This window comes from Protomyctophum parallelum, assembly GCF_964188405.1.
Source record: "Protomyctophum parallelum genome assembly, chromosome: 10".
In the NCBI taxonomy this organism is placed as follows: Eukaryota; Metazoa; Chordata; class Actinopteri; order Myctophiformes; family Myctophidae; genus Protomyctophum; species Protomyctophum parallelum.
The window spans coordinates 43,118,110-43,143,942 of NC_139704.1; the positions used below are offsets into that span (position 1 = coordinate 43,118,110).

Consider the following 25,833-nt stretch of genomic DNA (forward strand, 5'->3'; position numbering starts at 1 on the left):
GATTTCAACACACACAGAGTGAGAACTCTACTGTAATCATTTGGCCTCTCCTGCAACTGTCTCCCACAGGGGACGTCAGTGCTGGGAATGTGATATCATAAAAACTAACATGCCAAATTCATATGTACACTACAGTATAGAGCCTACTAGTGTGTGTGTGTGTGTGTGTGTGTGTGTGTGTGTGTGTGTGTGTCAGTGAGAGTGAGTGAGAGAGAGAGAGTGAGTGTGAGAGCGAGAGAGAGAGAAGGTGCTATAACTTGTGAACTTCTGCCCTGAAGGATTGGCTACAGTAGATAAAGTGAGACAGGATTGAGCATGTCCACATCACTTAACATCAGCTCTAGGGATCAGGCTGAGGGATGGGAGACATGGGTTTTGTGTGTGTATGTATAGCATATGCGTGCACCTGCTTTTGTGTGTGAATGTGTGAATCTGTCTTTGTAACTGTGTGTGTGTGTGTGTGTGTGTGTGTGTGTGTGTGTGTGTGCGCGCGTTCGTGCGTGCGTCCGTGTCCCTCTCTCTCTCTCTCTCTCTCTCTCTCTTTGACTACATAGTGTATGTGTGTGCAAGTGTGTCTAACACTGTAGCATGCAATTTTGTGTGAAATAAAAGCAGACTATGAAAACAGAGACATGCCATTCATATACATAGATGTTTCAACAGTGACTTCACAGCACTAACTCATACAGCTGCACTCTAAAGTAAATATACATTCGGAAAAGCGATACACACGAACGAACTGCTTCACGGAAGTGGGCACTAATCAAAGCCACTGCGAGCAAAGAAGCTGACGTTTCACTGCAACGACGGATCATTTAGGTAAGGTAACATCTAAATATTCCAACCGCAATGGGGTCACCATATCCTTATTGACATTGGTACGGAAACCAATATGGCTTCCATGTGTTGTTGTTGGAGGACTTGGGATGTCTAAGAGCAAACACATGTGTGAGTTGCGTCTGTGCGTTCCCCTCAAGGCAACGGCGCTTTTACAGTGAGCTAGGGGCAAGACTGGAGGGCATCTGGGGTGTGGGTAGGTCGGCTTCTTTGAAGTCCATGGGTCACACAGTGATGACAGGAGATGTGGTCATGTTGTGTGGGTGTTTGGGTTTTCTTCTGCTTCTACCGCAACCTTACCAGGGGCGGTCCAGTGTGGCCTCCAGCCTCTCTTTGTTGAAGTCAAGGGGGCCTGCCATCAGAACAGCAAAATCCTTGCTGTGTTCACTTAACTGAAATCTATTTTTACACTCTGTAGTCTCAGTCTGTACAGTATTTGTTGCACCCCACCTACATGCTTTATCTAAGTGGGGAATGGGGGTTACCTGCAGGTGTGTACTCCATTTCACAAAAATGGTACAAAGAACTTCTACGGAAGCCCTTCGGAATGTTCAAATACAGGAACATATCTGTGGTGTATGTGGGGCTCTGTGACAGAAATTGCTCCTCCCTCCCACACCAAAACACAAACATTTGTTTGCTACAAAACCACAATAAACATCTACAATCTCCCTGGGGTCTTCTTATCAGCCTTGTGGTACATAAACATTATGATCTCGTTTTTGCATAAATAATATCTCACAATAACAGTGAAATATTTTTGTTAAAGGAGCATTCAGTGAGATTTGGGTGAGTTAGAAAACCCCCCGGTCCACCCGGGTAACAAGATGTGCACATGCACACGCTCTTCTACAGTGTGGGGACACGCAACAGGCCAACAGCACGTGCACCAAGGCCCGCCCCCACTCGATCATGATTGGAGAAAGGCCCCTCTCTATCCTGATTGGATGAAGTCACCTAGCCAAAAACGAAACCTACGTTTTTTTGACACCAGGTGATAACTGGGGACAGGGAGGAAGTCCTTATGGTCAGCACACTTCTATAGTAGGGAGGATTATCCAAATAAAATGATATTTGAATTAAGTGAAATCACTGAATATACCTTTAAGGAGGCTTACAGTGTCTTTTCAAATTTGCATTTTGAGCATTCATCTTGTCTTGGCATGTTTAGAGGAACATATCAAAGTGACGTCAACCGCCAAGTAAGGCCAGAACCGCCAATGCCACCGGGCTGCCTTCTGCTGAACCAGCTTGTATCTTCATACATTCCAAAGGGACTGCTTAGCAGTACCCGATGGAGGAGGGACACTCAGCAGGCTTTCTTTGGCTGTCTTCCCAACTCGCTGCATCCACAGACATGGGAATCATTTCAGTTACATACATGGAGGGCTGATGGAGAGAGCATGGGGCAGAGGGAGGAGGATGTGATTCGTTTCCCTTCTGCCTGTCTCTGAAGGACGCCATGCGGCGTCTTTCCACCGGCAATGGAGCATTTCCGCTGCATCTTCTCACACGTGAGCTCGTGCTCACACACACATGCCCGTTCCTACAGTAGTCCTCCCCACACAACAAACACACACGAATACAATTCCCATCAAGACACATAAGTGCATACAAGCACACACTCACAGTCCTTCAAGTGAACACAAAAACATACATAATGTAAATTGAATCAACTGAATACCTGTTCATGGTTTTATAGTAATTCTGTATTCATGACCCCTTGCCTTTACCTATTATATGGGACTACAGATTTGAGCATTCAGGAGCATTCAGTAATTTGGGTGATTTGGAAAAAAGCCCGGTCCGCCCCGGTAACAAGATGTGCACATGCACACACTACAGTGGAAGGCCCCTCTCTATCCTGATTGGATGAAGGCTGGGCCACCTAGCCAAAAACTAAACCTAAGGTTTTTTGACCCCCAGGGGTTAACTGGAGGGACTCCTTACATGGTCAGCACACTCTATAGTAGGGAGGATTATCACAACAAAACAAAACAAGAAGTGATATTTGAATTAAGTGAAATCACTGAATATACCTTTCATAAACCAAAGAAATAAACCAATATGCAAAAACACATGATCTGGACACTCTCGGGCATGCAGCAGGCACAGAGACACATACAGAGTCCAATAATAGCCCTAGCCAAACCAGCATGAGGCCAGATACCCAGAGGGACTGGTCTGTCAGACAGCAGTGAGACTTAACGTTAGCTAATGGCTAATGCAGGGATAAACTGTTTCATTGTAACAGATGGGAAACACGAGCTCTGATTTTACTGCCACACTGCTGGAGTAGTCAAACTGACATTAAGTAAATGGTTCATAGATTAAAGTTACATTGCACAGTGCCATACTTGTATTTGAGGCTTAGGGCTCCATTAAGCAATTCATAAAATATGACATATAATATTACAGTTTTATGAGCTGGGGGCGTGTTGTATGTCATATTGCAATTTTGGGCATGTTAAGAAGCGCTTTCGACACCCCGTGGATTGCGCAAAACGGGTTTGAATTAGTCATGGGTGTGTTTAAGGAGTGTTTGAGACGTACCCAATCAACATGTCCGTACTATTCTCTTTACCAGTCAGCTGATGTCACATACGGAATGCGCACTTTGGGGTTCGTGGTATTACATTTCTTCAGGCTGGCACCATAGAAGACATGACATGACTTTGTCACATTTGGGTTAATTATTCCTATTGCACTGCATGCTGTCACCTTTATGCCTCAAAATAATTTGTTTCTATTGAAAAACACCAGTAAAATAACGTTTCGGCTATTATATTTTATTTCATTCAAGTCATGATGAAGGAATGAGTTGAATGCTGCTGCTTAATGCTGTGCCTGTGGCCCCGATGGTATATGGTCTTCGCTCGTAGCATTTTATTGAAGAAGAATCGGGTGTGATACAGCATATGAAAGCAAACTTCCCAAGAATTATGGAAATGTTTTTATTTATTTTTAAGGTTGAGAAATGAAAGAATTATGGCCGTTTCTAATCTCAACATTTTACAAAAAAAAGACGCAAAAAGAGGCTGTTGCCATGTCTCATAGAAACAAGTAAATAGGTCTATAAAAATAAGCGCATATAACAGGGGTCTGTAACCTATTTTAAATGAAGTGCCATGTTTTTATTTTCTAGATAGTGAGTCTGCCATATCCAGATTAATTTTAATGACACCACATTAAAATAAAATTTTTTTTTTTGATTGTCCACATTGTTATAATGATCATTATATATATATCCCCCTGCAGTCAGAGTTCATAGTTTTAATGAATGAATGTGATGCATTGTGAGCTGGTATAGATCTGCTATTTTCAAAAGTAATCTTGGAAATGTTTAATTTAATTTTTGGATTAGCCGTCCTTAGTTGGGCAAATGCATTCATCTGGGGATCCTTGACATGGGAATGTGCTGTGTGAGGATCACTGGTTTAAACAACATTAGGAGAAAAGCCCAAATAACCACTTTAGAAACAAGAAAAGCAACCACAACTAGTAGGCTACAACTACCAATATTTACAAGCAACTTTACAGAAAAAGAAGCCGCTTATAATAAACAGACATGGCAACACTCCAGCAGCCTCCCAGAGCCGCTCAAGTGTAAAATCAAACAGTGCTTTTAGCGTTTATGAGGTGGTCAGACCCACGTCTAATCGTTATGCGCTGAGTGTTTTTAGGTCAAGGGGCTTAATAGCAAATTGCGCAAAGCGAAAATAATTAACATATGGACACTCCCACAATGCTAAAATATTCAGGAACGCCGTATGCCATATGTGTGTGCGTTCAACACAGGCCGATATGCCTTTCATAATACGATTGTGCGCAGAGCGAGGGCAATTTATGTATTACCCCATTGTAAAACGGATCTTCAAAATGGCACCCTTAATGTGCTACTTTGGGTGATGAAATAGGTTTAAAAACATACAGCATAATGATTTTTTTTAAGCTGCCGTGTAAACAGAGTTTCCACTCTGCCTTAACCCAAGGTTACTGCACCGTGTGACAGGCAATGAAATTATCTGGAATGGCTTTAAAAGAACACTCAAAGTACCTCATTCCGATCCAAAGTGATTGCTGCCAAGGCAATGTGAGAGCTTTAAAGTGGATATAAGTGCTTCCAAGTCGACGCAAGATATTTAATAACAAGTGCAATACCATTTTTTAAGTCAAATTTTTCATGACAAATATAATTGTATAACCAATGCATTCAACTACTGACGAATACTGTACCACATAGTGTGATTTCTGTCCGGCAACACCTGAAATATCTAACTCTAACTCACTCGACTGCCTTTTGGCATGTTCTGGTGTCCAACACATATCCATGGACATTACTATTATTCAATCAAGACCGTACAGTCTTGAAAAATAGCAAGGGCCGATTCATACTCCTATTTTACCGCTGTTTCGGCGCTGTAGTGCCGAAATGATTTCGGCTCGTCAGAAATTTTCAGTAGCACCGAAGACCCGACTTTAGGACGGTACACGGCCCCCCAAACCTCAAATGACGTCACATTGTAGGCTCTACAGAGCCGAACCGACTTTTATTCTGCTCTAAAATAGTAGTATGAATCGGCCCTAAGGCCCATGGTTATGTGTTCGAGCACTCCCAATGCAATGAGTGCTGGCAAGTCAGATTGAATCCCTTGAGGTGAATGTTTCCGAGCTGTACATTAGACTACAACGGTGTAAATGATCAGGCTCTCAAACCTGAGCCCTATACCGCTGTGTCTTTATCATATCACTGCCACATCACAGTTGTGCAATTATTAGCTCATTAGTTCACGGCAGCATCATTTATGCTTTGTTGTACGACCACACCGCTTGCTGAAATTATTTCAACAGAATAAATTAGTTATTAGACTGCTTTCCAGACATACAGTATGGAGACATTTTCCAGGCCTTGACCACATCTCTCTCTCTCTCTCTCTCTCTCACACACACACAACCACTTTCACCCCTCTCGTTCACTTCTCATTCTCTCTGAACTCCTCTTCTCCCACAACTCTCTCCCACAACTCTCCCTCTCCCTCTCCCTCTCCCTCTCCCTCTCCCTCTCCCTCTCCCTCTCCCTCTCCCTCTCTCTCTCTCTCTCTCTCAGGGATTGGGTGAGTGCAGCACATTTTCCCCTTTCCTTCTCCTCTGAAGTTCCAGCTGCTGTAGACGGAGTAATGTGTTCCCCAGAGGCATGGTGGGGTAGACCACAGCCCAGGGAAACGTCCCGGGCCCGCCACCAATAAACTCCACATTCTCACACACGGAGGACCAGAGACAGGAGGAAAAAGGAGGAACCGGGCATATCCAGGGAAAAAGGGAAAATTTCAAGGTTCTCGGTCGTGAACATATGCAATTGATTATTGATTATCCCCAGGCCCCTGGCTGGCTGACTGGCTGGCTGGCTGGCCGCGCTAACGGACGGTAGTGACCTAGTTTTTAATGTACTGTACCCCGCGGGGCATGAATGGAGACAAATTTGAGACAAATAGAAGGGGAGGGTGTGGAGGGAGAGAGGGGAGAGAAATGGGGGTGGGTAGGGCAGATGAGGAACATACCATTTGGTTCAGGAATTTATAAATTTGCATATGGTATTCCTATGGCATACAAAGTGACAAAATGGCTTACGGTATTTGTGAAATGTGAAAACCTTTCTCCCAGTGCTCTCCCAGTACAAGAAAAACGAAACTCAGGTCCACAAGCCTGTAACAATATACAGTCTGGAGTCTGTGTTTGTGGACTCACTCATGTGAGGGTTGGTTGGAGTCGGACCTTTGAATCCAATTGAGCTTTAGAGGTTAAAGAGATATGCATAACTAAGTCCTTTAGGGCGAGGCTCTTCCCGCAGAGGAACAGGAATACAACAATTTCCTGCATGGTAATGGTGCCGTTATTTCTAAACCGGAAAACGACAATCATCCTTGGTATATCATCTCTAATTTCAGCACTTACATTTTGTTCTCTAAGGAGCTGTTCGTTGATGGTTTGTCACTGGACCTTTTTTTTTTACACAAAAAGATACAGAATAGTAATTTAACTGAGAGTGTAAAAATGGAGCGGTAGGGTCTGTGTAGCTGTGGTATTAGATGTGCCTTCTCTCTTGGTCCACCTTTTCTCTTTTAATGAGAGAACTTATTAAGAGTGAATCAACGTTAAAACAGTAAAAGCCTCATGCTTTTGTAAGTCTGAGAGTCATCCTTTTGTAACTCTGAGAGCGTAAAACATTTGACCAAATGATTACATTTGTATATGCTCTCAGAGTTAAATTAACACTGAGGATCATGTTACTGTGCAGTAAGTCTTCACTCATAGAAACTGTTTTTACAGTATAGAGGGGAAACGTTTCAAAGCTTAAATGTTTTGTGTTAAGTAGAGAGACCAGATGCCCTGGGGCTGCAGGTTTTGATGACTGTATTTTCCCTCCTGCTTCACATCAGAAATGGCAACTTTCACTATCCATGTCGGCCTCTCATTATCTCTCTCTCTCACGCCATCCTCTAATTTAACATGCATTGATTCTCACCAGCCAACAATTATCGCACTTGCACGCATGCACACACGCACGCACACACACACACGTCTGCTCTCTCTCTATCTCTCTCTCACACACACATACACACACGCACATACGTTCACACACGCACATGCACACACAGACACACAGACACACACACACACACACACACACACACACAGGATGTCAGAACAGAAGACTAAAAACTAACTGAAAAAGCAGTGGAATAGTGCATGATCTAACAGTAACAGTAGTGTGAAAATAGAAACTCTGTCCATGAAACTAGTCTTTTTCACACACACACACACACACACACACACACACACACACACACACACACACACACACACACACACACACACACACACACACACACACACACACACACACACACACACACACACACACACACACACACACACAAATTGAGATGCCAGTACCATTTGAGTCATGAGGCCCTTCCCAAGGGAACGGAGCTCTTCAGGGGGTGGGCCATGGAACCAGGGGCCTGTTCCTAATAGGCACGATGACTAGGATCTCAAACAGCCTTTGGACCTGCGTCAAAACCATAACCACCAAAACCACGAACGCCTGGTGGTGGTGGTGTTAGTGGTTTTTGTACTTACAACGTAACGTATTTACAGATGCTGAATGCATTGTGCACCAAAGTAGAATACCTGTCAATGACAGGATGACTATATCCACTACCTTTCCTCATATAGTAGAGGACTAAGAAGTAATTATTGTGGAAAATCAGGTAAATGTCACACTTTTGCTACTTGTGTTTGCTATTGCCCAAACAAACATTTTACAATGGGAATGTTACAGATCATCTGCCCTTTTGTGTCATAAAAGGAGGGGGTTATTTGTCACATAGCTCCCACAAAAGAAATTATTCTCACAGTGCTTGATACTATCCTATCAGTACCACGGTGCCTGTCAGCTCACTCAACAAACACGTTTTGGAGTCACAGACTTTGTTGTTCTGTACTCAACAAATACAGAGCTACTCGCCATACTCTTGTCAGCACTTATGTTGTGTGGGAATAGCTTACACTGTACAGAGCTGAAAAACAAAATACAAAAAAAGGATTTCTCCTCAACTTGCATCGTGTCACTGTCAAGAGAATCTATTCAGCTGTGTTGCTCAGCCATGAGAACGAGTCCTGCCATGCACTCTGCGACTCTGCTTCGAGTCCTACGCCACAGCCCCTGGCTTTGAACGACAGCCAGGCATTCCTTCGTACATACGACTGTCATGATGGTTGGCTATGATTCATGACTATCTCCCTGGCACAGAAATAAAGAAAGAGACAGACAGACAGATCTGTAGATGACTAGATAGAAGTAATCATCCCACAGTTCTCCAGACACTGAGCATGCGTGCGCAATCATATATCACAACTGACTTGTTAACATTTGAAATGGATCACTGATGTGAGAATCACAAATCATTTTGACATTCAGACAGGTAATATAGACAGACAGACAGACAGACAGACAGACAGACAGACAGACAGACAGACAAGATAAGTTTCACATCAGTGAAGTTTTGCATCAGTGAACACAAAAGCAAGCCTGCCTCTCTGCCATTAACGAGCAACATCTGTCTCTTTGAAAACTTTCTTCTAAATTCAGCAGGGTACAAGTATTCATCTGTCGGTACTAATAAGTAATCGTGTTTTAGTGATTTACTATTTTCAGTCCTCTGATCTTGTGTTGTGTCTCTGAGCGCCAACAGGAAGGTTCCAAAAGCCAAACACACTGTTTTGTTTACCATGGTCAGCTGGATACTTCTGGCACTGGCAGAGGTCTGACACTCTGATGAATCACGCCTGCAGGCCAGGGTGTATTTGTCAGACAACTTTCATGCCAACACATGTAGCCTACACTCTTGCCTATAACTCACAAAGATTTTATTGGAGAGTTGCATAACAGCAACTTAACATATATTTGTTTTGTACTTCTTGCTCTGATACACTAGCATGCAGAGCTGAATTAAGACACCTTTGACTTTAGTGTTGAGACTCACACCTTTCTATAGCATTGGTTCTCAACTAAAGGTTTAGAATGTGCCAGTTGGTCAAAGTCAAAAGAGTGTGGGGACATATCACAACCATATGTGTGATATGTTTCTGTGTGATATGTTTCTGTGGTTTTTGAGGTCGAAAACCAGAGGAAATGAAGCGAAAAGAGAGAAGGGAAAATGAAGGAAGAAAGAACAGAGGGAAAGCGAAGAGAGTACAGTAGGACAGAGAAGGAAATGAGCCCACCCCAACATGACTGTTCCTTGGTTCCCGGCAGCAGCCAGTGGTTAGAAGTTAATCTGAGGCGTGGGTGTTCAGCCACTCTCAATGTCACTCTCGCCAACGCTTGTAGGCACAGCATCAGTTAGAGCAGTCGCCGACACGCGAGGGCTTCTGTGTTCGAAGCCACCACCATCCACCTCTATCCTGCAATTAATGCCTCCTGAAGTATTCACAATCCATGCAGTTTCCATTCGAAACGATTGAAGCATAATATTTATAGAAGCCCAGAGCGACGTGGGTCCAATGTTGGACTGCCATTCTGTACAGTAGTTATTTTCCTATACCTCGAAAATGCTTTCACTGTAAAGTGAGGACATATACTGCACATTTTGTGAAACTGCTTTTCGCTAACAGATGTCACACTTTATCAATATGAAAGACCAACCCACGATAGGCAAGATACCAAAATTGGCTCCAAAATTTGCTCTTAAACAGCTGCTAATGCTGGACCTTTTCATCTTATTCTTGCAAGTTGAGTTTTTTGCTAATCGTTTTCCCTACAGTCATTAGAACCACAAGAAGTTGTATATTGGTTTGACTAAAAACCAATTAATACATGAGTTGATCTCTTTCACACCTAGGCACGTGTAGCTATTCCATTAATGTTTTGTTGTGCAAAGCAGCTTGCGGCATCTCCACTTAGCACCCACAAGACATAATTGCAATGGTGTCAGCTTTCCAACCATATGGCTCGAGACTGGAGCCAGACGGATATCGGTTTGGCCGATATATAGGCCATAATTTCACTTGTTCATGTCATCGTTATTGGCTATTATGCAGCCGTCGTGTCACGATTTTAAACCACTTTCACCCTGGCGGTTCAGATGTCATTATAGGCGAACATCAAAGGTTTAAAAAAATGTTCAAAGATCTACAAGCTCACAACGTGTTGCATCGCAACATGCTGCAAGCTTGTAAATCTACTATATTTTTTACATTTTTGAATAGGGCTTCAGTGGTTAAATAAAATAGTCTGGTCTATGAGTCTATCTGATTCTTTTAAAATATCGACCAAAACATAATTAATCGGTATAAAAAATATGCTATTGTTCAGGCTCTATTGGGACCTGCGTTATTTTGAAAAACATGTTAAAATAGTGAAAACTGACGATCTGCAGCCATAGACACGTTGTGAGTATATAGGTCAGCTAATTGAAATATTTGATCAAAATAGTAAAATGCCAAAAAAGGTTTAAGCATAAAAGATAAAGCAAGATAGGGCCTTTATACTGTTAATGTATACATTTGTAACTCTCAGAGATTTTGCTGTAAAGTCTTGGGAATGACTGACCGGTGCGTCGATCTTGATGAGGGCGATGTCCGACTTCTCGTCCACGTCTTTGATCTTGGCGTCGTACATGGCGCCGCTCTTCAGCTCCACCTTGACCCGGTGCTTGTTGGCGACCACGTGAGCATTGGTCACGATCTGTCCGTCCTCTGACACCATGAAGCCTGAACCGCTGGCCACGGCCACCTCCCGCTTGGAGTACGCCATCCTGGGAGCAGGACGAACAATCAACAGAGAGGAGCAGAGAGGAATAATTAAAAAACATTCACTTTGAAATAATATATATTCAAAGATTTGCGCCACATTTTTTATGATTTTTCAAAAATAGCAGACCTACAAGCTCGTAGCGCGGTGGCGCTATGAGCTTGTAGATCTGCTAATTTTCAATAGCTAAATTATAACATAATGTATGTAACACCAAAAGGGGTTCCCGCTCAAAATGGGTTAAGAATTGTATAATATATAGACAATGCACTACAATATAAAGGGTTGTCAAATTAAATTACAATTTTAATTGGTAACAGATTACCAATTAACATGCATGCACTTGTAATCATTAACATAATAAATGATGTCATTTGATTACTTTCGGTAGTTTGGATTGGATTACTCAAAAACAATATATACGGTCAAACAAATAACATCATCCAGAGGTCACAATTACATGCAGGTCATCTGTAACATCTGTAACTGACTATGTTTTGAGATTTTGAAACTATGCCATACCTCCTACGATACTACTGTACATGTATGGTAATAATAATATACCCCCACATGAAAAACAACTTTTCAAGTCAATCTGACACAGAATCATTAAGAAGTAGAGACTGAGAGACTCATAACATAAGAGAGATGGAGACATTCAAAATGTAATACACAGTAAAATCCTCAATGTTAATGCAACCACACTCAAATGTAGCCAGTTCCAGTTGTCCTAAGGGTCCTAGAGGGGTGATAAAATGGCGCAAGCATTTCACATATGTTGTTGGACCCGGAACCACAGCGGGATATTTGTAGACAGGTAACCTTTTTTCTCATTCTACGAATGAGTGGAATGGAATTTTAGGAATGGTGTAATTTGGTCATATATGTCCAAGTCATCATCTGGCAGCAGGAGCTGTCTACAGGAAACAACGGTGTGTATAAGCCTTTCCAGGTCTTGCTTGGACATTGACATTGACATTTTGTAATTTCACCGGGTTAAAGTGACACTGAGGCTTTTACTGTGTACAACACCATACAGACAGACCGTGCTGATAGACAGAGAGGAGAGGACAAAGGAGAGGAAAAACATGTGGTACGAATAAGCTGCCGATGAAAGAGCATAAGAGAGGGTCGGATAATGAGAAAGAAGAAGATGTGTTGAAAGAGGGAAGCAGAGAGTAAGGTGCTCTCCTGACGAGTGTGGTCTGGTTACGCACGCAGGTGCGGTCATAAATTCTGGTATGTCTCTTAACGACACACACACACACACACACACACACACACACACACACACACACACACACACACACACACACACACACACACACACAGGTGCATGACCTTACTTGCGGTAGAGTTCAATGTGAACCACGGCAGGACCAATTCTCTCCACCACGTCTGCAATGAAGTTGTATTTGTGTCTCGGGCTGTCTGGGTTGTCTTGGGCTGGAATGGTAACACACACACACACACACACACACACACACACACACACACACACACACACACACACACACACACACACACACACACACACAGAGGATGTCAGAACGGAAGACTAAAAACAAACTGAAAAAGCAGTGGAATAGTGCATGATCTAACATTAACAGTAGTGTGAAAATAGAAACTCTGTCCATGAAACTAGTCTTTTTCACAACTGGACAGGGAGAAGAACACACACACACACACACACACACACACAAACATTTGCAAATTGAAAGTTCAGTGCACTCTTTAACCTTTTCATTCCTGGGTACCACCCACTGGCTATACATTCCACAAAACCCTAACCTTTACATATACACTCATAACAACCTCACCCTATAACCTTGACAATAACCCAAATTATAACCCTAAATGTATGAGGAACAGCCACAGGGTATATTTCCTAAAATGTTCTTAAGTCAATTTTGGCCTTGCAAATGTGAACACACACCATCTCATGCTGTTCATGTCTGCGTCTGTGCGTGCGTGCGTGCGTGCGTGCGACAGGCTGAATCACTGGATGACCTGTCCCACCATCGTATCCATCCGCAGCAGCGGCGTAACTCAGGAAACATTGACTGGTTCACCAGGTAATTAAATCCCACTCAAAGTGAGCACTATAAAACCATTCCTTTAACCCAAACCATGAATTAGGACTTCCAAAACTCGCCGTCCATGCATGCTTTGTCTTTCCACACAGTAAAACCCTAATTTTGTCAAGGGCCTCAGACAATTTTGTCTCAACCAGTGACAATTTTCATCCATTACCCCTCCACCCCACCCACGCGCCTGAAATTTGTGAAGCATTTGTCAGAGGCGCCCGTATAAGCCCTCAAGATATCATTGATTACAGTGAAGGGGTAAGAACAAGGACAGGAGACATTCCGCTTGGAGCACAGTTAAACTAACACAAGCGTGGAATGAGCGCTGTCTTGCTGTACTGGATGCCGCTAAATTATACAGTAGTATGGAATCCTCAAAACATTTCTCATGCCGCAGGGGGGAAAAATCTTGGTATTCTGCATGTGCTCTGGGACAAGTCTGTCTCCGACGATGAATTTTGTGTAGCTGTCAATAAATCTGTCTGTCTGTCTGTCAGCCTATATCTAGCTAAGGACATCGCACTTAAATGATATCAAGCCAGTACAATTAGATCTAGATATAGAGCAGGTTTGCTTCCTCTGAATGCTTCTTAAGCGGTGGGTGCACTGCTCAGCTACATAAGCAGAACTAACTGAAAGATAATCACCCACAAGTGGTAACAGCGGCACTCCAAAAATAAATGATGCAAGACATAAAGACTTTGATGCAAAGTATTTTTTAATTCTGCTCTGGTTAGAATAAAAATCACACCTGTGTGAACTGAGTGGTGCAACTCCCCTCTCCCCCTGCCTCTCTCTCTCTCTCTCTCTCTCTCTCTCTCTCTCTCTCTCTCTCTGTAATTAGCACTAGGCAACAGTGCAACACTATGTCTCTCTCTCTCTGTTTCTGGCACAACAGCGCCACTTTTGCCCCTACTGCTACTCATAGTCACATAGCCAGCCACACACATAGCCACATAGTCACATAGGTTAACACGGACATTGCTGTTCCTTGGAGTGGTTGCACCACTCAAAAAAGACTTTATATGAGACTTTACTTCCTGCAAAAAAGGTGCATGTGTGTGTGTGTGTGTGTGTGTGTGTGTGTGTGTGTGTGTGTGTGTGTGTGCGTGCGTGCGAAATAATATCTATCTATAAATGCACTCTGTACGTCTGTCTATCTGTACGTACGTGTGTACGGCTGTAATGCACGTAACTCGAGAACCGTTAGCCCACCGCCTTCAAATTTGACACACACGTTCCACACCCCCACAAGGACTGCAGTGCCCGGGGGCGAGACGGTCGGACCCACGGTTGTCCAGAACCGCCACAAAAAACCTCGGCCCGGGCTCTGGACAGGGCCCCTGCCTATGCTCCATATATGGAGCTGGCCTGTTCTGACATCACAACACTCCATATTCGGGCATGCCTGACACAGTCCATATATAGGAATAAAGGGACAGATACAGAAATCTCCATCAATGGGCATAAAAGGGACACAGACAGATTGGTGGAACGGGTACTCTGACACGGGTACAACGGGTATTGCATAGCAGAGTGGGGCAAGGATCTTCAATTTCCATCGTTGCTCTACAGCCGTATATATATATATATATATTATATATATATATCCAATGGAAACTGTGTAGTCATTTCCCCCTGGGCTAGCTTCACGCTCCAGAGGTCCTGGTCAGTGCGATAGGGTTGGCAGCAGGGCCCAGTGTCCAGGGATGCTGTTGTTTCTGGAGCATCTGCATGGGTCATCCTCCAAACAACTGTCTCCTTCACTTGTCTGTGTTATGATGAGCGCCGGCTCTGGTCACACACACACACACACACACACACATGCACACGTGAGCAAGCAAGCACAGAGACACGCACACCCTGGCTTGCACACACATGCAAGCTAGTAAGCACACATGCAAGTATGCAAGCACACACACACACACACACACACACACACACACACACACACACACACACACACACACATACACCCCCTCTAGCCACAGTTGTACACACATAAAAACACACATTGTATGAATTATGCAAACACACTTGAACACACACGCACAACTTGTGCACACGCTCAGTTCATTTGTTTCCACACACTCACACATTACCATCACAGCAGAGCAAAAAATAATGATTGCTGATTTGGGCCAAGTGGTGACGCCTCTGTGAAACCACAAAAAACAGATGTCACCCAGTTCAGCAACTCAATCTACAAGGTAAAGGGACCAGCCGGGATTTTATTCAGCGGCTTTATGGACTGTGACAGATTCGCTCATAATGAGAAACTTGGACTGAGGCTGGAAAAGGGTTGACGTTCGAGGTCGTGGAATCAAAGCGGATTGAAACGCAGCTGTAAAGGTAGGAAAGTGCACTAATTTGACCTCAGCCGTTAAATCCTGAGTGTCACTGGAATGTGGATGGAGGGTTTTCATGAAGTACAGCTTCAACTAAATTATTTCTGTTATGGGTTGACGGAGAGTGACATCATGTCACAAGAGGCTCAGTATGATAAGGTGAACCAGGTAGCTCTTTTAAAATGTCTGCCCGTCTGTTGAAATACAGTGAACTATACTATAGGTTACTATACAGGACTCTGACTGAGTAAAGTAAAAACTTCAAGAGGATGGACACAGGATGGTGCAAAGACACGCATGTGCACACATGCGTGCGCACACACGGTAGTTTAAGAGACAGTTAAACTGAGATGAACTTGGTTAGGAGTGCTGTGACCCGAGAAAGGCATGCATTGAGACAGAGAAAGGAGCGGGTGGGGGGAGAGAAGCTCTTAAACTGCCACTCAAAACAAAGGCAAACTCAGTAAAAAGTTTTTTATTTCACAGAGAAGCATCAGAAGATCTATATTCCCTGTATCTGTACTCATAACCTGTGCTCAACCAATTCTTACTCTACTACTTTTTCTTAACAGTAAAAATGAACCATTGAAAAAGGACATTTTACTTTCCTTGTGAAGACAATTTGTAACTTATGAGAGTAGAAGTACATACACATGCGCACGCACGCACAAGCACACACAAGCACACACACACACACACACACACACACACACACACACACACACACACACACACACACACACACACACACACAATCAGTCTACATATGCTGACCTCCACTGGAAGTGTCATTGCCCACGCCCCGGCCTCAATAGCCTGTCTCCTCCTCAGCTTTTGTGGGCTTCTGCCCGTTTTATGGGCGGAAGCAACTCTTCCTTAGTACCCCTCCTCGAAGCCCCCCACCCCTTGCTTTCAGATAAACCAGACCGGTCTATCCAGTGAGATCCTCCTTCACTTCTGCTCATTGAAGCTTTGCTTTTTCTACTGCCAGTCGTAGAGGGTCTTAATTGGCGATCGCACCCTGACAAATATTGCTATTGTCGGCAGAAAACAGAATCAAGGAATTGTAGTTTAAGAGTGGGGTTAAACCCCAGCTGAGTGCCACACGGATAAAGTGTAAGCTCTCGTAAGCCCTCTTTGCCCCCAACTGACCCTTTCATGGAAACTACAGTTTCTCAAGCTGGAGATGGAGCTGGGTATTCACGGTCACCGAGCCGTGAGAAAGCTATTATGGAATCCCTGCCAATAGGTCATTGACGTTGGCTCGGCCGCAAAGTAATAGATCTTCAGCAACTTCATAGATGTGTGTGAGCCCCATGGCACTATAGAACAGGGTCATGATCCATTTAGCCTACATGATGCCTGTCTCACTCTTTTCGGCATGACAAATACATACTGTAGGTCTCTATTGAAACAACGGCTGTACTTTAAAGCAACGTCACTAGCAGCTCAATTGAAGTTGTTCAACTGTAATTCTTCATCACCTGCTGTTACCCACACTGATTTGAACCCACTTTCAAATTCTCACCGCTGATGATTCGGCCATCATGACGATAGGAACATAATGTAGTTTGGATTGTAATTTGTTACTGCTGGTAATACTACCCAAATACAATTTAATGAGCAAGGCTCCACCATGTGTCGGTGTCAGGCGTATAATGTACCAAAAGGATCATAATTCATCTCCTGTTCCCTACCGTATCATATTTTCTACTTTAATTACCACTTGACGTCTATAAACGCTAACTGATGACTGTGATGAGTGCAACAGTGTTCATGAACACCAGCTGTTAATGTCGGAAAATGTATATGGCAGGAACAGGAGATTAATTATGACCCTATTCAGAATTCCATATACACATTCATTGTCTAATAAAATGTAAAAGACAGTTAAATGTGTGCCTGTGTCTCTCCCTACCCCCTGACCAGTCCTCCACCGTCCACAACCAGTTCCCACCTGCCCACCACAGAAGGCTTTTATTACAAATCCAACCATCAACACAAAGTTCATTAGGTTTCTTTGTGGCACAGTGTTTGAGCTGGTGAGAGTGATGGCTTAACTGAAATATCAACAGAGGAAAAGGGGGAGTGAGGGTAGAGAGGCTAGAGCGGAGTGGAAGTATAGCGCTGTGACATCAGGTTTTGCCTCTGGCTTATCAGTGTGATCAGGGAACGGATTAAGAGAAGCAAACACGCCTCTCCCGTGCCATGGTGGGAATAAAGAGGGGAGGGGTCCACAATAGAGCCTGTGACTTTAGCGTGAAGCTGAAGGAAGAGATGGGCAGGCAATGGTGGATGGAAAACAGCATGGGAATTATGGGAAATGATAGGGCTGCAAGGAAAAATATTTGGAGAATATACAGAGACAGAGAAGAAAGAAAGAAAGAAAGAAAGAAAGAAAAAAGAAAACCAGGACACAGACATGACAGGCAGAAATAAGAGCAGAAACCATGCAAAGAAATCTACTATTGATGGTGGTAAAGACAAGTCAAGGGGAAAGAATGTGCATACTCAGCGTATTAAAAGTCACTATACTATACTATAAGTAGTATACTGTAAGTAGAGTCACAGAAGGCCCGTATTCATTATGCTGCCAATATAAAAACCATAAAGACCAATCCCAGTCATCCAGTATGACATCCATCCATGCATTCTCTGGATCTTCCTGTACATGGATTACATGCCTAAATGCCACACTCAACATCCTTAAGACGACGTATTAATTACATTGTTACCAAAGATCAACCTCCTTTGAAATTCTATTCAATGTATTTCTACTGCCATACCGTGACACTTTTGTATACATTACAAAATGAATTAGTTACTTGAAATCATGAACATGACCCCAAAGGCAGAAGCAGAAACGGACCCACATTTCCTCTCCAAATCCAACAACTTGCATATTCAACAACTTCACAGGCCAGATGCAGAATGACATCATGCAAAGTGGAACGGCGTGTGTTTTCTTAACACGGGCCCAGGTCACAAGGCCCTGAGGGGCCTCGTGTACTCTGGCTGCAGTTCTTCTGTCTGATGCTGACAGCTAAACCAGGATTATAACGTCTTTATATTATAACAACTACGCCAGGACTATAGCATCTAAAAGCAATACGTTGAGAATTATATTAGAGGATTAATAGCAAACAAAAACAAAATCAATAACCAATGGATTTGAGACTTATTATTAATACTTAATTAATACTTTGCAAACAATACGGTAGTTACCATTTAACAAGCTAAGCTAAAAGGATAGCACAAATAGCCCTACAGCCTACAGGGGCTTGTTTCCATTGTATTGTGGTCCTATGAACTCAACTCACCAAGACATACAATCAATAACACACTTGAATGACCAATACAAAGTAGAGAGACCGCCAGTTTACTGACCAGGGGTTTTCAAAATGGGGGTCGCGACCCCTCGGGGGGTCCTGAAAGTATTTAAAAAAAAACTGAATGGCTGGAAAATGGAAATGTAGAGTTTACATAGAACACATCGTGCATACATAAACTTTCCTTAATGATTATATCTGGTTTCAGTATTTATTTATGATGTAGCCTATGTTCTCCATTATTAAGGTTATTGTGTAGCGGTCAATTTGTATTGGTATTACACACAATGATAGTGTTTGACATTGTAATGGGAATTTTAGAATGCCAACTACAGTGTCAAATATATGCATTATTCCATTAAGTCTCTTTGCTCACCAATGTGCTCAGTCTAATTCATGCAGCTGACTAACAGCTGACTTGACTCCTCCACGCTGTCAGCAAAGGTATACTTATTTGTGTGTCGCCCTTATGTTTAGCGCAGATCCGTATATGGACATTCAGTGTGGCATCTCTGTTAAGACAAGACTATAAGGACTACAGTCTGAGAATGGGGTTGAGGAGGCTTGCGCCCGGAGGGGCTGCTGGAACAGGCAAGGAGGCCTGTTCCTCACTCTCTGTATATTGTTTCTCTGCTGAATCTTCTTAATAAATTCTCAATACTTCACCCTGAAGAACTTTGTCATTCCTTCATCTTTGGAAGATTATTTAATCTACAACATCATAATATGGGAAACGTCACAGAATAAATGTGGGTTATACTAACGTTGTGAACCAGCTCAGTGGACTTGTGGTTAGAGTGTCCTCCCTGAGACTGGGAGGTCGGGGTTCGATCCCCGGCCGGGTCATACCAAAGACTCTAAAAATGGGACCCAGTGCCTCCCTGCTTGACACTCAGCATCAAGGGTTGGATTGGGGGTAAATCCCTAGCGTCATGTCCAGGGGGTGTACTTGTACATCAAGCTGCCTCACACTACAGAGGCAGGAGATAGGCCCTATGGGCCCCATGGCTCGGCAAGGCTACTTACTACTATTACTATACTAACGTTGGGGTTTATAAACTGGCTCTTGCTGTTCCTGTATTTTATACTGTGCTAGTGTGTGTGTGTGTGTGTGTGTGTGTGTGTGTGTGTGTGTGTGTGTGTGTGTGTGTGTGTGTGTGTGTGTGTGTGTGTGTGTGTGTGTGTGTGTGTGTGTGTGTTTGAACAGCAGCCAGTTATTCCCCTCACATGGCTGTCGGCTGTGAATCATGAGTGATGCGGTCCCCTCCGGTCCACAAAGCAAGAATAAGCAAAGAGAGAGAGAGGAGGAGGGGGAGAGATACCTCACTCCATCAGTTAGTTTCTATAAGTTCCTTCAGGGAGGTTTTAAAGTATGTCCCACTTTCACAATATTAAAACACACTATATGGACATAAACATAACACATACATTTGCATAATACACGCAAATGTGTGCTTGTGCACATGTACAACAATGCACTCACAAACAACAACACACACAAACAACAGATGCAGGATGAAGCCATCTATATTCCACCATGTGCCGATGGTGAACTTCAATTTCACGGTTTTCCATTCCAGAATATCTCCTTTCTACTTTCTAAGTCATATTACACAAGCATACAGCATTAATGATGACAAATGACTCACTGATATAAATGGTACACAGCATGCATTCTTGACTGGGCTGTATTATTTCATACACAAAGCATATCTGAAATGGAATGATGGTCTGTTTATTGTTAAGCTCCACTGATTGTGGTAACATTGTTTTCATTTGACATCCCGATTCCCTATTCTGGGGGAACATTCACCAAAAATAGCAGGGGTGAGGTGGGTTCGGGGGGTGAGGCCAAGTAGGAGCCTGACCAGTTTGTTTTGGGAAGTCTGGAGCAGATCTACAAGCTCACATGTGTTTGTACCGTAGTCTATTTTTGGCAAAGATATTTGGTGTAGAGGGGGGAAAGAGCAGGCCATGTACAGAGCCAAGTGCCAACTTTATTATGGATAGGTTTTATGTGGTAGTATACATTTCAAAACTTAATTAATGTTGTGGCCATTAGATTAGCCTAAACCAAACCACTGGAGTAGATTTTAGATTGCATTTTAAGCAATTAAGAGGATTGCCACTATAGCCACGTGATTGCATTGATGTGGATGTGGACTACACATACCATGCTGAACTAATCTGTAAATTCCCAATGTAGCCGCCTATATACTTCGCAGACGATCGTCACGACTCCGTCATACGACGAATTATAGATTGGGCTGAGGCTACATCAAGCTCCAAAACCAAAATTGAGTTCATAACTTTGTTTAACCAAGCAACGTTGAAATTGCTTTCTGGTTTTGCATAATTGTCATGCACGAATAACACAAGAAGGAAACAACACATTTCAATAGTGGCCTTTGTTTTCTAAAACACATGGGGGTTTGTATCAGTGGATGCAGCTGTATGACATCTGTGTCCTTAAGCCCCTTCACTAGACACCCGGTAAGGATTTAAATCCCAAAGGGACATTTGTGGAAGGAACATGCACCAGAGAAATTTAATCCAACGAGTTGAACAGTTGAACTGTGGTTATTGTCGCTTAATTTTTCAGTGAAGGATTCTACAAAGTTAATTAATCAGTCAATTTGTAGCTTTTTAAGTGTACAGATGGAACCAAAATGGACACTTTGTTTATATGTGTAGGCTACACTCTCAGTCTCAAGACTTAAACTAACATAAGTTTATTGTGTCAAAGTAATATTTTTTACCTTTTCCACAAGCTCCTCGCTGAATGAATAGAACAGGTGGCTGCTGGAGTTTCTGCGCCCGGCTGCTGACTCTCTTGAGCTCGCAGATGTTGCGGTATGACACTCCATCGCTGCCGCAGACGGGATCGGTGGCTTTACACACGCAGAGCCCGCTCTTGCTTCTCCTCCTGACCGAAATGGAGTATCCCACGCCACCCGAGACGGAGCACTCCAGTTCCTCTCCGCATAGCGGGTCTCCAGGCTTCCCACTTGCGCCGCACGTCTCGCCCTCTCCTGCCGCGCACACTGTGCAGCAGCCGCATGCGTCCGGCCCCTGTCCCGCCGGGCAGTCCGTGGGCAGCCGGGGACACATGGACTTGTCACATCGCGCAGGACATCCGATAGAATACCTGTTGGCAATCTGTGCGTCTGTTGGCACGATGGACGCGAGGGCGGCGGTTACGCACAACAGTGACCAAAACATCGTTCAAGTTTAATATACGTACATTAAGTTCCTAAAAGGGAAATAAAATAAAAGTATACAAAATGTCCCAGTCCTTCTTTAGGCCTATAGGCTACTTGCAGTGTTATGGGATGTGAGTGAGAGGCTGAGAGCTCAGTAGTTTGGGGAGTAAATCAGTCGCTTCAGCTCAGCTGGCCACTGCGCACCATGACGCGACTGTGGCGTTTTTCTTTTTTTCCTTTTCTTCTTTTTTTTCGCTGGCTCTGCAATTATAAAAGCCTCCCTCCAGTCTAGTAGCAGCCATATAGTCGTCAAGTACTATTAGTGCAGTCTGCACACATGAGATGACGGTGACCCATCGACACACTTTCTAGGCGGTCACCGGTTACGTCATTGATTGATTGATTTAAATATTTATTAACAGTTTGCAGAATTACAGTAGGCTACATTTCAAGCACAAACTCAATACAAAGACTGTTAACTGTGAGTGGACGACCCAATTAAGCATTACACTTGTTTACAAGAGGGTCCACCTTGTTCAATTCATCAAAACATTTACAAATGGACACTTCTATATATAGTCAAAGAACAGAACAGGAATTCATCATAAAGGAGGTAAAAAGGGAAAAGAAACATATACAGTGACTGTCAGTGAGGGGGAAAAGGGGTGGGCGGTGGGATTCAGATTTTACGGGGCCAGTTTCAAATTGCAGCCTCCATAGGTGCCCTTTGAGAGCGGTTTTGAAAGAGCCAAGGGATTTGCATGTCTTAATGACTGTTGGTAGGGCGTTCCACATTTTGGTGGCATAGGAGCGAAAATAATTTTGTCCCTTGTTTGTGCAGAATCTGGGTTGTACATAGTTCGTTGCACTCTGGTGTTGTGGGTGTGGACATTAAGGAATCTTAGACATGGGTAGTAAGTATCTAGACAGGTACATGGGTATCTTGGTGGTGTATCGAATCTTGTGGACCAGACCCATTGCAAGATACTGTACTCTGTCGTCGACCATAAGCCATTCCAGCCTGTCAAAGTGGGCAGGGGTGAGGTGGGTTCGGGGGGGTGAGGCCAAGTAGGAGCCTGACAAGTTTGTTTTGGGAAGTCTGGAGCATAGTTTTAAGGGCCTTTGAGGTGCTGTGGTACCAGGAGGTGCATGCATAGTCAAAGAAACCTTGTACGAGGGCTCCTGTTAAGGTCTTCAAGGTGTTTTTGTTGACCAGTGAGGAGATCCTGTAAAGGAATCTTGTTCTTTGGTTGACTTTTTTGATTATGTTGGTGGCCATTTTATCACCGGAAAGATTAGCCTCCAGGATGGAACCTTGGTGTGGGGTGTATTATTTGGTTGCTTTGTTAACATTTTCCACATTTTGACAATCCTGGAGAGTTCCTCATTTCTCAGGCTGAAAATCCAACACGTACGATTACTGATAGGCTATATAGTTTACTTAAAGGTATATTCAGTGATTTCACTCAAAAAACCTTAGGTTTCGTTTTTGGCTGTGGGACCCAGCCTTTCGTCCAATCAGGATAGAGAGTCAAAAACGAAACCTAAGGTTTTTTGACCCCCAGGGGTTAACTGGGGACAGGGAGGAACTCCTTATATGGCCAGCACACTCTATAGTAGGGAGGATTATCACAACAAAACAAAAAAATAAGTGATATTTGAATTAAGTGAAATCACTGAATATACCTTTAAGTAAACTATCTGGTTAGGAAAAATAGCTATTATCTATTTCCAGTTATTTTAAAGCATTTTCTTTGCCAGGCCTACACCTCACACAATGTACAATGTAATTGTTACCACTTAATTAGGCAAAATCATAAAACACACACGGGGATATGGAGACACCCCGCCCAAATGTTTTATAAACTAAAACTATATGCATTACACCCTGCACTATTTTGGCATCAAGCCTAAATCAGGACAGAGAGAGAGAGGATACTGATTACTGTCAAATTAATTTAATTGAAACATTGCATTCCTCTAATGCTCTCATAAGTCATTAAAAAACCAATGGCACATCTGTGTCAAACTTAAGTGTAATAGGCCAATTAATATAGGACTAATCAGATGAGATGAATATAATACTCTAAAACAAAGACAATCTTGCTTTCTCGAGAGCTACAAGCTATAGTAGCTTATTAAAAATGTTTAATGGTTGAAATTGTTGATATTGCCAGTCTGAGGAGGAAATTCCTGTGCCCTGACTGAGGGGCCTGAATAGAGGCTATAGGCTAGTAGCAGTGATGGAAAAAGTACTCACATGTTTTACTTAAGTAAAAGTATAAATACTGCAATGTAGGAATACTACTCCAGAATAGTCCAGAATTCAAAATTTACTTGAGTAAAAGTACAAAAGTATTGGTATCAAAATGTACCAAAAGTAGAAAGTAGCCTACTCAGTCATTATGCAGAATGTCCCATTTCAAGTAGTTTTCAAATGTTTAAATATGCAACATATTTTGAGCTTGTAGATCGGCTATTTTCAAATGACTGAAATGTGTATAGGGCTGAAGTGGTTAATGTATAGGTTTTGTAATAGCGAATAATCCAAATCGACAAAGTAACTAGTAACTCAAGTTTTCAAATATATGTTGTGGAGTAAAAGTACAATATTTGCCACGGAGATGTAGTGGAGTAGAAGTAAAAGTACTGGAAATTAGAAATACTCAAGTAAAGTACAAATACCTCAAAATTGTAAAAGTAAATGTACTTAGTTACTTTCCACCACTGGCAAGTAGTAGCCTACGTATAGGGAGAAAACAAAACATCTCTGTTAAGACTTAAGATGTCTGTGGTGGGTCGTAAAGAGTCCAGTAAACAGAGGGCCAAAGCATCGCTGTCATAAAGAGCTAGACCTATACAACACAATGTGTTCGCTTATTATGGACTCGGGGGTCTTTTTAATGGCTCTTAGTTTTAATGTGGCGGCTCGATGGAAGAGACCACTTCTTCTCAAGTTCCTCTGCTCCTGCACAGCATCGGGAAATGGAGGAGGGAATTTAAGGCGATGCAGAGCTGGCCTCCTGGGGTGTGTGGTGCTGGGGAGTGTGTGTGTGTGTGTGTGTGTGTGTGTGTGTGTGTGTGTGTGTGTGCGCGTGCGCCATGCAATTTGAATGAGACGCCACACGAGTACAGACGGTGCCCAAGGCAGGAGTCTGTCTGAGGGCACAGTAAACAGTATAGTCAAAGAACGATGGGAAAATAAAGATTAAAAGGACCTCATCTTATAAGGAACACCCACTCTCAAACCGAGACCAAACCATGGACGGACAAGACTGACTGAGGTCTCTGTGATCTCTAAGAGCAAGTCTGCATATTGTATGGGGGTCTATGTTCCCAGGGAGCTACCACCCCAGCCCCAACCACCCTAACCCTAATAGAACTCTGGGAAGATATAGGCACGACTCACGAGTGAGACTGGCGAGTTCACCACTCCAACAGACTTAAATTGTCTTTGAATGAATCCAGACCAAACTGTAATTTTACAAACCTAAACAGTGCCTATAGAGCAGGGGTGCCCACACCTTTTTGACTTGAGAGCTACTTTCACAATGACCAGCTCAACAAGATCTACTCACCCAAAAAAGTATTATCCCATTGCTGAAAACAGCAGCACTGGCATTACATACTATAAGACAAACACACATGGAATGGGAAATAGAGAGAGGAAAATAGAATTCGTAGTTATTTGTAAATTACTTTGTATTTGTATTG

At 43.1% G+C, this 25,833-nt stretch overlaps 1 protein-coding gene across 1 annotated transcript in view; it reads right to left on the reverse strand.

Annotated features, from left to right (window-relative positions):
* The window catches only part of LOC310866134 (serine protease HTRA1A-like), a 34,832-nt gene extending 12,493 nt beyond the window's left edge, over positions 1–22,339 (reverse strand). The window contains exons 1-3 of the mRNA XM_083775536.1: positions 21,676–22,339; positions 12,499–12,598; positions 10,952–11,156 (exon numbers count right to left, since the gene is read on the reverse strand). Coding sequence (XP_083631662.1) covers positions 10,952–11,156; positions 12,499–12,598; positions 21,676–22,138 — 768 coding nt within the window. The 5' untranslated portion in view covers positions 22,139–22,339. The remainder of the gene's footprint in view (positions 1–10,951; positions 11,157–12,498; positions 12,599–21,675) is intronic.
* Between the last annotated feature and the right edge of the window lie 3,494 nt (positions 22,340–25,833).